Below are 14524 nucleotides of genomic sequence, written 5' to 3' on the forward strand. Positions count from 1 at the left end.
AAAACGTGCTGCCTTTCTTTGAACTTTTTCGATGTACTCCGTCAGTCCTATCTGGTAAGGATCTACATCTACATCTACATTGATACTCCGCAAGCCACCCAACGGTGTGTGGCGGAGGGCACTTTACGTGCCACTGTCATTACCTCCCTTTCCTGTTCCAGTCGCGTATGGTTCGCGGGAAGAACGACTGCCTGAAAGCCTCCGTGCGCGCTCTAATCTCTCTAATTTTACATTCGTGATCTCCTCGGGAAGTATAAGTAGGGGGAAGCAATATATTCGATACCTCATCCAGAAACGCACCCTCTCGAAACCTGGCGAGCAAGCTACACCGCGATGCAGAGCGCCTCTCTTGCAGAGTCTGCCACTTGAGTTTATTAAGCATCTCCGTAACGCTATCACGGTTACCAAATAACCCGGTGACGAAACGCGCCGCTCTTCTTTGGATCTTCTCTATCTCCTCCGTCAACCCGACCTGGTACGGATCCCACACTGATGAGCAATACTCAAGTATAGGTCGAACGAGTGTTTTGTAAGCCACCTCCTTTGTTGATGGACTACATTTTCTAAGCACTCTCCCAATGAATCTCAACCTGGTACCCGCCTTACCAACAATTAACTTTATATGATCATTCCACTTCAAATCGTTCCGTACGCATACTCCCAGATATTTTACAGAAGTAACTGCTACCAGCGTTTGTTCCGCTATCATATAATCATACAATAAAGGATCCTTCTTTCTATGTATTCGCAATACATTACATTTGTCTATGTTAAGGGTCAGTTGCCACTCCCTGCACCAAGTGCCTATCCGCTGCAGATCTTCCTGTATTTCGCTACAATTTTCTAATGCAGCAACTTCTCTGTATACTACAGCATCATCCGCGAAAAGCCGCATGGAACTTCCGACACTATCTACTAAGTCATTTATATATATTGTGAAAAGCAATGGTCCCATAACACTCCCCTGTGGCACGCCAGAGGTTACTTTAACGTCTGTAGACGTCTCTCCGTTGATAACAACATGCTGTGTTCTGTTTGCTAAAAACTCTTCAATCCAGCCACACAGCTGGTCTGATATTCCGTAGGCTCTTACTTTGTTTATCAGGCGACAGTGCGGAACTGTATCGAACGCCTTCCGGAAGTCAAGAAAAATAGCATCTACCTGGGAGCCTGTATCTACTATTTTCTGGGTCTCATGAACAAATAAGGCGAGTTGGGTCTCACACGATCGCTGTTTCCGGAATCCATGTTGATTCCTACATAGTAGATTCTGGGTTTCCAGAAATGACATGATACGCGAGCAAAAAACATGTTCTAAAATTCTACAAGAGATCGACGTAAGAGATATTGGTCTATAGTTTTGCGCATCTGCTCGACGACCCTTCTTGAAGACTGGGACTATCTTTGCTCTTTTCCAATCATTTGGAACCCTCCGTTCCTCTAGAGACTTGCGGTACACGGCTGTTAGAAGGGGGGCAAGTTCTTTCGCGTACTCTGTGTAGAATCGAATTGGTATCCCGTCAGGTCCAGTGGACTTTCCTCTATTGAGTGATTCCAGTTGCTTTTCTATTCCTTGGACACTTATTTCGATGTCAGCCATTTTTTCGTTTGTGCGAGGATTTAGAGAAGGAACTGCAGTGCGGTCTTCCTCTGTGAAACAGCTTTGGAAAAAGGTGTTTAGTATTTCAGCTTTACGCGTGTCGTCCTCTGTTTCAATGCCATCATCATCCCGTAGTGTCTGGATATGCTGTTTCGAGCCATTTACTGATTTAACGTAAGACCAGAACTTCCTAGGATTTTCTGTCAAGTCGGTACATAGAATTTTACTTTCGAATTCAATGAACGCTTCACGCATAGCCCTCCTTACGCTAACTTTGACATCGTTTAGCTTCTGTTTGTCTGAGAGGTTTTGGCTGCGTTTAAACTTGGAGTGGAGCTCTCTTTGCTTTCGCAGTAGTTTCCTAACTTTGTTGTTGTACCACGGTGGGTTTTTCCCGTCCCTCACAGTTTTACTCGGCACGTACCTGTCTAAAACGCATTTTACGATTGCCTTGAACTTTTTCCATAAACACTCAACATTGTCAGTGTCGGAACAGAAATTTTCGTTTTGATCTGTTAGGTAGTCTGAAATCTGCCTTCTATTACTCTTGCTAAACAGATAAACCTTCCTCCCTTTTTTTATATTCCTATTAACTTCCATATTCAGGGATGCTGCAACGGCCTTATGATCACTGATTCCCTGTTCTGTACATACAGAGTCGAAAAGTTCGGGTCTGTTTGTTATCAGTAGGTCCAATATGTTATCTCCACGAGTCGGTTCTCTGTTTAATTGCTCGAGGTAATTTTCGGATAGTGCACTCAGTATAATGTCACTCGATGCTCTGTCCCTACCACCCGTCCTAAACATCTGAGTGTCCCAGTCTATATCTGGTAAATTGAAATCTCCACCTAAGACTATAACATGCTGAGAAAATTTATGTGCAATGTATTCCAAATTTTCTCTCAGTTGTTCTGCCACTAATGCTGCTGAGTCGGGAGGTCGGTAAAAGGAGCCAATTATTAACCTAGTTCGATTGTTTAGTGTAACCTCCACCCATAATAATTCACAGGAACTATCCACTTCTACTTCACTACAGGATAAACTACTACTAACAGCGATGAACACTCCACCACCGGTTGCATGCAATCTATCCTTTCTAAACACCGTCTGTACCTTTGTAAAAATTTCGGCAGAATTTATCTCTGGCTTAAGCCAGCTTTCTGTACCTATAACGATTTCAGCTTCGGTGCTTTCTATCAGCGCTTGAAGTTCCGGTACTTTACCAACGCAGCTTCGACAGTTGACAATTACAATACCGATTGCTGCTTGGTCCCCGCATGTCCTGACTTTGCCCCGCACCCGTTGAGGCTGTTGCCCTTTCTGTACTTGCCCAAGGCCATCTAACCTAAAAAACCGCCCAGCCCACGCCACACAACCCCTGCTACCCGTGTAGCCGCTTGTTGCGTGTAGTGGACTCCTGACCTATCCAGCGGAACCCGAAACCCCACCACCCTATGGCGCAAGTCGAGGAATCTGCAGCCCACACGGTCGCAGAACCGTCTCAGCCTCTGATTCAGACCCTCCACTCGGCTCTGTACCAAAGGTCCGCAGTCAGTCCTGTCGACGATGCTGCAGATGGTGAGCTCTGCTTTCATCCCGCTAGCGAGACTGGCAGTCTTCACCAAATCAGATAGCCGCCGGAAGCCAGAGAGGATTTCCTCAGATCCATAGCGACACACATCATTGGTACCGACATGAGCGACCACCTGCAGATGGGTGCACCCTGTACCCTTCATGGCATCCGGAAGGACCCTTTCCACATCTGGAATGACTCCCCCCGGTATGCACACGGAGTGCACATTGGTTTTCTTCCCCTCTCTTGCTGCCATTTCCCTAAGGGGCCCCATTACGCGCCTGACGTTGGAGCTCCCAACTACCAGTAAGCCCACCCTCTGCGACTGCCCGGATCTTGCAGACTGAGGGGCAACCTCTGGAACAGGACAAGCAGCCATGTCAGGCCGAAGATCAGTATCAGCCTGAGACAGAGCCTGAAACCGGTTCGTCAGACAAACTGGAGAGGCTTTCCGTTCAGCCCTCCGGAATGTCTTTCGCCCCCTGCCACACCTTGAAACGACCTCCCACTCTACCACAGGTGAGGGATCAGCCTCAATGCGGGCAGTATCCCGGGCAACCACAGTCTTAGTCCGATCAGGGGATGCGTGGGACGAGCTGGCCGTCCCCGACAAACCCCCATCCGGACCCCCACAGTGATGCCCATTGGCAACAGCCTCAAGCTGTGTGACCGAAGCCAACACTGCCTGAAGCTGGGAGCGAAGGGATGACAACTCAGCCTGCATCCGAACACAGCAGTTGCAGTCCCTATCCATGCTAAAAACTGTTTTGCAAAGAACGTCTGAACTAATCTACAGAGAGCGCAAACAAATCGACAAAATTTAAACGGTTATTAAAATACAAGATTGCCTAGTAAATGCAGTAATGCTGCTACTTGCGCACTGCTGACACTGCTCAGCGGCGGAAGGAGACTAAGCGAAATTACACTATTCAGGTACTAAAACACGATGCTACACTCTCAAATACTATAATACGCCCGAAATTTATGAATTAAACAATGCAAGTACCAAAAACACGCAAAGAAATTAAGAATTAAACTATGTAACAAATGAGTGAGCTAGGAGTATACGACTTGCTGCTGCAGCTGCTTATCCAACGGCGGCAGGGAGCACACTGACTGCGACCAACCGACACTGGCCGCTCAAAACAAAACAGTCGACAAAAGACTACGCGAATTTACACTATTCAGGTACTAAAACGCGATGCTACACTCTCAAATACTATAATACGCCCGAAATTTATGAATTAAACAATGCAAGAACCAAAAACACGCAAAGAAATTAAGAATTAAACTATGTAACAAACGAGTGAGCTAGGAGTATACGACTTGCTGCTCAGCTGCTTATCCAACGGCGGCAGGGAGCACACCGCGCAGCAGTATTCTAAATGAGGACGGACAAGCGAAGTGTAGGCAGTCTCCTTAGTAGGTCTGTTACATTTTCTAAGTGTCCTGCCAATAAAACGCAGTCTTTGGTTAGCCTTCCCCACAACATTTTCTATGTGTTCCTTCCAATTTAAGTTGTTCGTAATTGTAATACCTAGGTATTTAGTTGAATTTACGGCTTTTAGATTAGACTGATTTATCGTGTAACAGAAGTTGAAAGTGTTCCTTTAAGCACTCATGTCGATGACCTCACACTTCTCGTTATTTACAGTCAACTGCCACTTTTCGCACCATTCAGATATCTTTTCTAAATCGTTTTGTAGTTTGTTTTGATCTGCTGATGACTTTATTAGTCGATAAACGACCGCGTCGTCTGCAGACAACCGAAGACGGCTGCTCAGATTGTCTCCCAAATCATTTATATAGATAAGGAACAGCAAAGGGCCTATAACACTACCTTGGGGAACGCCAGAAATCACTTCTGTTTTACTAGATGACTTTCCGTCAATTACAACGAACTGTGACCTCTCTGACAGGAAGTCACAAATCCAGTCACATAACTGAGACGATATTCCCCAAGTACGCAATTTCACTACGAGCCGCTTGTGTGGTACAGTGTCAAAAGCCTTCCGGATATCCAGAAGTACGGAATCGATCTGAAATCCCTTGTCAATAGCACTCAACACTTCATTTGAATAAAGAGCTAGTTATGTTTTCTTTCACAGGAACGATGTTTTCTAAACCCATGTTGACTGTGTGCGAGTAGACCCTTTTCTTCGAGGTGATTGATAATGTTGGAACACAATATGTGTTCTAAAATCCTGCTGCATATCGACGTTAATCATATGGGCCTGTAATTAATTGTATTACTCCTACTACATTTCTTGAAAATTGGTGTGACCTGTGCAACTTGGTACGGATCTTTCGTCGAGCGAACGATTGTATATGATTGTTAAGTATGGAGCTAATGCATCAGCATACTCCGAAAGGAACCTAATTGGTATACAGTCTGGACCAGAAGACTTGCTTTTATTAAGTGATTTAAGTTGCTTCACTACTCCGAGGATATTTACTTCTACGTTACTCATGTTGCCAGCTGTTCTCGATTCGAATTCTGGAATGTGGTTGGTGTCTGTGAGGGAACTTCTTTTGGTATAGCCCTGCTGCCTCTCGACCGCTTCCATCCGCTTGTCAGTACACAAACACCATCTCAACTTGTTCCCGACACGAATACCAGACTATTCTGCTGCCTACAGTATACTGCGTCAACCACACAGCCTGCAGCACACAAGGAACACACGGGTTGTGGTCAGAGGAACTTTCATTCGTCAACTCCATCTACCGTGGCAGCGAAGCATTTCCAGTCACATGTTGCTAGGACCTTTTCCCCTCCAGTTCCAGTCAGGAATCCGTCCCTGCTGTTTGTCGGTCTTATTAATGTTCACCCTGTATAAGGTATTCACATCACCAGTTTCGGCAAGTATATGCCATCGTCAGAGGTGCTTAATACACTAAAAGGCTTCGCACACAAAACACTACACCAGCATTGTATTCTGTCGTCAGTTCTGTCGCAGATCGCTGATTGGCCTACATTACAGAGCGGGAAAGTCTGCGACCTTCACGTTCTGTGATGAGGCGAGGACGGCCAACACATCGTCGCCCACTCGTCGTTTCACTGGCCTTCAGCCACTTTCCTCAGACGCTCACTACAGTAGCAGGCGAGATGCTCATTTCTAGGGTACAGTCCAGAGCAACCCGCCTATAGCCAAAGACGCTTATGTCAGTGGGCTTCCAATTTAAAAGTTTATCGTCGCTAGAATGTATCTCCATTCGTCCGTGTTCCAGTTGTATTCACTACCTGAACAAAAGTCTTCGGACACCAAGAAATGTCAGCAGAGGCAGGCCTGCCAGTATAAAAGGAAGCGGAGAGTACTGTGTTGTCAGTAGAGAAATAGTTACAGCACAGTAGTTCTGAGAGGAGACAGAGAAACAAAACCATCAGGGACATTTCAACCGTTCTGTAGCCGGCCAAGTCGACTGTTGGTGTGACTGTTAAGTGGAAACGCGAAGGAACAACTGCAGCTAAATCAAGAGCAGGTGGCTCTCATGTAGTGACGGATAGCCACCGTCGAGTGTTGTCGAGGGCGGTTCTAAAGCACCACATGAAATCAGTAGAAGCAATCGTTCGTGAATTCCGGTGTTGCCACTTGTCCAGACAGCACAGTGGCTGTGTGTTGGTGGTTAAAAGGAGTGCGGTATAATGGTCGATCAGATCCTTGTGACCCACACATTTCTGCAGACAACGCTAAGTGACGCTTGAGGTACCGTAAACAGCGACGCGACTGGACAATAAATGACTGGAACGAGTGATTTCGAGTGATGAACCAGGCTAAACAGTGTGGCAACCCGGTGTAAGGACTAGGGTTTGGCGGATCCCGAGAAGCGAACATTACTTGCCGTAATATGTAGTTGCCAACAATGAAGTATGCAGGGGGTGGCGTATCGGTGTGGGAGTGTTTTTCGTGCTTAGCATGTGATCCCCTTATAGCACTAACAAAAAACTTATTGTGGAAGGATATGAACACAATTTAGAGCATTGTGTACCAGATTGAGATTTTTTTTTATTTTATTTTTTTTTTATTTTTATTTAGTAAGGAGCGTCATCGGCAGATGAAGAAGTAACACCTAGTGTGCCCTGGGGAAGTGAGTTACAGACAATATTAACAGTAAATTTAGACCTTTCGCAGATGCTGCAGCTATCTATAATGAAGCGCTGTCTGAAAAGAGCCGCACAAATAGTCAGACACGTCTCGACTAGACTTCAGAGTGGTGCAAAGATTGACCAGTTGCTTTACATGTTCAAAAATGCAAAACTGTACACTTCACAAAACTTAAAAACATAGTATTGTTTGACTAGAGTAACAATGAGTCATAGTTGGAATCTGTCACCTCATACAAATAACAGGCTGCAACACTTCGTACCGAGCCGACCGTTGTGGCGGAGCGGTTCTAGGCGCTTCAGTCCGGAACCGCGCTGCTGCTACGGTCGCAGGTTCGAATCCTGCCTTGGGCATGGATGTGTGTGATGTCCTTAGGTTAGTTAGGTTTAAGTAGTTCTAAGTCTAGGGGACTGATGACCCCAGATGTTAAGTGCCATAGTGCTCAGAGCCATTTGAACTGATCGTACTGATATGAAAAAGAATGATCACTTTGGCTCAGTCGTAGTGAAAGCAGGTGACAGACTGCGGTTTATTGGCAAAACCGGCTTTAATTGATGACTCTAAGAACATACTTGAAGCCCCTACGTATGGTGAGGACAAGACTGGGTTAATTACTGCGCTCTCAGAGGCATTCGGACAGTCATTCTTGCCTCGCTCCACACGTGAATGAAACGGAAACAATCCTAAAAAGTGGTGCAATGGGAAATACCCTCAGCCATGCACTTTATAGTGGATTGCAGGTTATGTATGTAGATACAGAACATCATGGTATGTTGCGAGAAATTTGAACGGCGTGTACCTCGACGGCGGTGACCGAGGTGTGGCAGTCACCTCATTTCCATTTCTCTGTGGAGAAATCATGTAGTGTCGTTCGTCTACAGCTTGCACGAAACATCACCCATCACCTGCGGCTGTGTGCAAAATGTTTTTGTTACGTTCCAGGGGCCGTGTTCCGTACGCTGGCGCTGGTGGCGCTCCTTGCGGTGACTTACGGAAGCAGACACCAGGCTGCGTCGTCTTCCTCCGCTCTGGCCAAGTTTGTCCTCATGTTCTCCAGACCGGGAGCCTTCAACCAGGTAACGCCAGCGGTTAACAGTGCCAGGCGCTTTTCTACCTTCTAGTGAGCACTGTAACTTGTGTGGAGGAGACAAGGACAAATGGCCAAAAGACTAGACAATGAGCTGTACTCTTCCCTAACACATTGTTCATTTGTGTCAATAACGACCGCTTCCTTCAAGGAAACAGATTTTCGAAACATCACAAGAATGTGATCAGTTCTGATTACTTTATTCTGCACCGCATCTATCTTCTTCTTCCTAAGACCCTAAGAATTTAAACGTATAGATCGATAGTGGCTGCTGCATCAGTAATAAACTATTTAGTACTCCATACTTCCTCTTCTTCCACATTCGAACATGACCAACAGTTCATCACTACTCTGTTCTGCTTGAGATTCGTATTCACATTCCACTTTACGCAGGGCTAACATTCAACAATTTGGCTGAAACTCCGCAATATAGCGATGATGTATTCCAGCTGATACCCATGTGCTATATACTTTCCAACACTGTCTTCTGAAGATTTTGAAACGTGATCAGCCGACCTGATAAAATCATTCGTCAGATTTCAGAAATGCCCTCCTCAGGTTTACGTAATTTTACCCCTTTTCATTGTTACAGTACTGAATTTCAGACATCTGTTATTATTATATTTTCACTGTTCGTATCCTCATTTCTTTCGCATATTTCTTCACTTTTCTTATCTTCCACTTATTCTTGTACAGTAAGCGGTAAGCAAGAATAACTGCTCATCGCGTCAGTTTAGTTCCAGCTCAGTACTGAGCAAAAAAAAAATTCACTGTGCTGTCCCTCAGTCTCTTTATCACTTATGAAGAAACGTGATTACACTTAAAAATGGTCTTTATTTTCATTTTAACGATAAGAAGAAGATGCTTCTGTCACAATCCACCCGAATTCACACACACACACACACACACACACACACACACACACACACACACACACACACACACGCACGCACGCATCTACACACCATTGCGGTTAGCAGAGCAACTTAGTCCAGTGTTCTGTCAGTCCCTGACACAGATTCTCCGATATCGCCAGCGGATTACATCTCACTTGCCTGTCAATATTTTCCCTCGCTTTACGTCCTAGTTTTGCTCACATCTATACCCGCAACCCGTTCTGTTCCAGTTCCAAATGAAATCTTGGCCGGCCGATGTGGCCGTGCGGTCTAGGCGCTTCAGTCTGGAACCGCGAGACCGCTCTGGTCGCAGGTTCGAATCCTGCCTCGGGCAGGTTTAAGTAGTTCTAAGTTCTAGGGGACTGATGACCACAGATGTTAAGTCCCATAGTGCTCAGAGCCATTTTTGAAATCTTGTTCTGTAACTCACTTCCCGCTACATCGAGCAGCGTACACACATTGCGCAACGTTTTAATACTATTTGACAGACTGGAAGATGGTATTGAAGCATATTTTAAGAACACAAGGTTACGAAGGAAGTGAAAACCCTCTTTTTAATATTTTTATTTATATTTTTATCACCTTTATGAGATTGAGATTGTTGTAGAGTAATTCTGATGCTGGAGAATTGCTGGTTCGAAACGCGTGGATTCTAATACTTTTGCATTGTGAAAGGTGGTTGAGCCTAGATTTTAACATCGAGTTTAACAACCACGACCTCGCATTCATTTTGGATGAATTCACAAGTAAGTGGCATCCTGAAAATAAGGGAACACCAAGTGTATGAACTGCGAATAATACTTCACCAAGTTTGGTGCAGCGCCGCGAATGTGTTCGTACACCCACTCTGCCGTCAGCATGGACACTGCTCGTTCAGTTGCTGGCCTGTTGATACTCACTTGTTCAATTGCAGACACCGTGGGAACTGAGTAGTGCGGCCAAAATTTTGAGTGACTAATAAAAATGTAATACATCGTTACTGAGGTCATTTGATACGATACCTGCTATAAAGTACTGATACGGGTAAAAGTATCAGTTGAAATGTACCAATTAAAAAATTAGTGCCCAGATGAAAGTACTCGATAGTAAGATGTGTGGATAGTTTTTCTGCGTCCATAGTCGCGTGTTGCGCCTGAGTTGCTAACAAGTCGTGGTCGCATGGTTTTCGTCGAGGAAACAATGGCTAGTGCAGGACACACCAGACCAACATTCAGGCCGTCCTATTGGCTTTCCTATAATGCAGGGCAGGCGTGCTATTCGAGAGATACAATGCCGAGGCACATACTCCTCGTGCTAACCAACGCTCTCCGCAAGACGTTCGCCAGGATCGTCTGCCACAGAACATGTGCGGCACATGTAGGAACAGACATACAGTGCGTTACCGGCAACATCCCTTCAACGTCTGTGACAACAGGTAAGTAGTGTAGAACTATCTTCTAATGTAACATCCTTTATCTCTAATCTGATCGCCTTTATGCACGATTGCGACATTCCGTTGTTGCTAGGGGATGCCGAAATAAACAAGAAATTGGCCCGGTGCGGGTGGGACTCACGCACTGATTGTCCCGTACAAACTGAACTGTGTATGCAGATATTTCATATATTCCGAGAATCGAGGATTTGAAAGATTTTTGCCTGTTTTCGACGTTGATACTGGCAAGATGACTATCCCAGAGTTTCCAATACTTTCGCGAATGTTTTGACATCAAGTTTCAAGTCTGATAACAAATGACAAAAAAATTTTCCGTGTGATATAATTATAAATTGACAAATTCTGGATTTTTTCCTTTGTTTTTAGTGTGAAACCATGCTTCTTGATTCTAGGACAACGCGGAATACCCTGTAGAGTTTGATGAGTGAGTTTGCGAGTAACAAAATACGTGAGATAAATGGCCGTATCTTTTGACTGCATTGACTTAAAAGCTTCAAGGGCAGTAGACCTTTATATGTGGCATAAATTTCAACTCTTTACGCCTCTCCGTCCGTAAGAGAAAAGGTTTTAGACAGTCGGATACACAGATGAACAGATGCAACAAGTGGTCCTGTAATGGTTCTCTTTTTACCGACTGTGGTACGGAAATGAAGTTGTTGGGCAGGGCAATCAGTTGACTGTTATATGACACTGCCTTTATGATCATATATGCACACATCAAAAAAAGTTTTGCATCACCTAGGTTGCGAGAGTTCCGAAACCTGTACAGAAAATTGGAATAGAGATCAACATAAACACCATTTCCGCCCCTTTTAGTGCTCATGAAAACCACACATTGCATGTTGTACCGCCATAGAGCGAGTCCTTCAGAGGTGGTAGTCCAGATTGCTGTACGCACCGGGATCTCTAATACCCAGTAGCACGTCCTCTTGCATTGATGCATGCCTGTATTCGTCGTGGCATACTATACACAAGTTCATCGAGGTACTGTTGGTCCAGATTGTCCCACACCTAAAAGGCGATTCGGCGTAGATCCCTCAGAGTGGTTGGTGGGTCACGTCGTCCACAAACAGCCCTTTTCAGTCTATCCCAGGCATGTTCGATATGGTTCGTGTCAAGAGAACATGATGGCTTCTCTAGTCGAGCGATGCCGTTATCCTGAAGAAGTCATTTACAAGATGTGCACAATGGGGGTGCGAATTGTCGTCCATGAAGACGTATGCCTCACCAGTATGCTGCCGATATGACCGCACTATCGGTCGGAGGATGGAATTCACGCATGGTACAGCCGTTACGGCGCCTTCCATGACCACCAGCGGCGTGCGTCGACCCCACATAATGCCACCCCAAAACAGCATCGAACCTCCACCTTACTGCACTCGCTGGACAGTGTGTCTAAGGCGTTCAGCGTGGTAGGGTTGCCTCCATACACGTCTCCGACGATTGTCTGGTTGAAGGGATATGTGACACTCATCGGCGAAGAGAACGTGATTCCGATCCTGAGCGGTCCTTTTAGCATGTTGTTGGGCTCATCTGTACCCCACCATGGACGTCGGGATCGAAGTTGCGTATCATGCAACTAATTGCGCACAGCTTGAGTCGTAACACGACGTCCTGTGGCTGCACGAAAAGCATTATTCAACATGGGGGCCTTGCTGTCAGTGTTCCTCCGTAGGTAGCGGCCACCCCCTGCAGTAGTAGCCCTTGGGCGGCCTGAGCGAGGCTTGTCATCGACAGTTCCTGTCTCTCCGTATCTCCTCCATGTCCGAACAACATCGCTTTGGTTCACTCCGAGACGCCAGGACTCTTCCCTTGTTGTGAGCCCTTCCTGGCACAAAGTAACAATGCGGACGCGATCGAACCATGGTACTGACCGTCTAGGCATGGCCGAACTACAGACAACACGAGCAGCCGTGTACCTCCTTCCTGGTGCAATGACTGGAACTGATCTGCTGTCGGCCGGCCGGAGTGGTCGAGCGGTTCTAGGCGCTACAGTCTGGAGCCGCCCGACTGCTGCGGTCGCAGGTTCGAATCCTGCCTCGGGCATGGATGTGTGTGACGTCCCTAGGTTAGTTAGGTTTAAGTAGTTCTAAGTTCTAGGGGACTGATGACGTCAGAAGTTAAGTCCCATAGTGCTCAGAGCCATTTGAACCATTTTGATCGGCTATCGGACCCCCTCCGTCTAATAGGCGCTGCTCATGCAAGGTTGTTTACCTTATTGGGCGGGGTTTAGTTACATCTCTGAACAGCCAAAGGGACTGTGTCTGTGACACAATATCCACAGTCAACATCTGTCTTCAGGTGTTCTGGGAACCGGGATGACGCAAAACTTTTTTTTATGTGTGTGGTATACAACACGCTTAATAGGCGAATAATGCTTCATTCTTATGAGATCAGAGCTTCAAGATTTTCAGTATTGATTTTCCCTTAGCACGTTGTTATAAATACATTTAGTTAGTAACTAGAGACCTATCGCGGCCTCATACTGGTACCATTAAGTATCTAAGACAGAACAACTTGGCTGGCGTATTGGTAATAAATTCTTTACACGAACTTCCTTCGTGCGTTAGTCTGTTAGTGAAAACCGTATGTCTTGTTAATACATGCTACGGTTTTTAAAACTTGTTTACTTTCGAAATTTAGGACTAGCAATGTTAGACTGTTGTGGTTAACATTGTTTTACTCTTGTTGAAGATGGTGTGTGTGTGTGTGTGTGTGTGTGTGTGTGTTTGTGTTTGTGTGTGTGTGTGTGTGTGTGTGTGTGTGTGTGTGTGTGTGTGTGTTTGTTTGTGTGTGTGTTTGTGTGTGTGTTTATGGGTTTGAGCCGTCTGACAGTTCTTCGAGGACACAGAACAGAACTCTATCGCAGATGGCTTCTGCTTTTACTATAGCTTTCTGTATTTGGTATTTCTCTTCAGTTACCAGTTTCTGAGTGAGGTGAAGGCTGCTGCTGCATTTGAAATTTTTAGGTCAATCTTGATGTCTGCTGGTCACTGTCCATATCGTTAACATGTTCTGTGAATGAAGAATGACGGCTGTTGCTCTTCAATGCTCTTTTTTGTTCTGTGCATCTGTTATTGCAATTTCTCCTTTTCTCTCTAGTATAAACTGAATTGCAATCTTGGTACTTCATCTGACAAACACCAGACTTATTGTGTTCCTCTGGGTAGAAAAGAAAAAAATGTGTTTGCTGAAGGCAGAACACATCCAAAAACAAAAGATTAAAATTCTACATATCCCTAGTCACTAATAAATGCCCTATACCAATCTAACCACTTTTCAGAAAGACTCCCAGATCCGATAAATGGATTGGAAAATATACACCAAAACAGTCACTACATTGTCTCCAGATGGTTTCCAGCAAGTCCCAAAGATAACCTTCTGCAAAACAAAAGAAGACAACAGTTGACAGTCAAAAAAGAAAAAAGGCACTCATAAACACCCTCCTTCAAGTTTTTCATTTAATTTACTGGCTTCAGTTCGATCTCGCCAAGTTTGCCTCGTTCATTCAACATCTCTTTCAGTTGGCCAATGGCTCCATTCTGTGCTATTTTGTCTCTTCCTGCTGATCACCATAACAAAAACTGCAAATCTGAAATGATGCAGAATTTAATGCCTGCGTACAGGAATGCACATGCGAACTCTTTCAAAGAGTTCTGGCTTGGCAGAACAACTTGAATAACTCTTGTCATTAGCGGCCGACTCGATACCGTCAACATTCTTAAAATATCACTTGTTCCCCGCCTGGGGCCCCTGACTCACGTAATAAACTGACGAGAGATGCTGGCTGAATCTCGATTTAAATGTGGTATCAACGTTCGATACCACACTTA

General features: G+C 45.2%; 1 protein-coding gene across 1 annotated transcript in view; it reads left to right on the forward strand.

Moving 5' to 3' along the window:
- The window catches only part of LOC126484491 (uncharacterized), a 259151-nt gene that overhangs the window by 52125 nt on the left and 192502 nt on the right, over positions 1-14524 (forward strand). Inside the window, exon 2 of the mRNA XM_050108026.1 lies at positions 8219-8352. Coding sequence (XP_049963983.1) covers positions 8219-8352 — 134 coding nt within the window. The remainder of the gene's footprint in view (positions 1-8218; positions 8353-14524) is intronic.

The sequence above is a fragment of the Schistocerca serialis genome, chromosome 6, assembly GCF_023864345.2.
Source record: "Schistocerca serialis cubense isolate TAMUIC-IGC-003099 chromosome 6, iqSchSeri2.2, whole genome shotgun sequence".
Taxonomy (NCBI): domain Eukaryota; kingdom Metazoa; phylum Arthropoda; class Insecta; order Orthoptera; family Acrididae; genus Schistocerca; species Schistocerca serialis.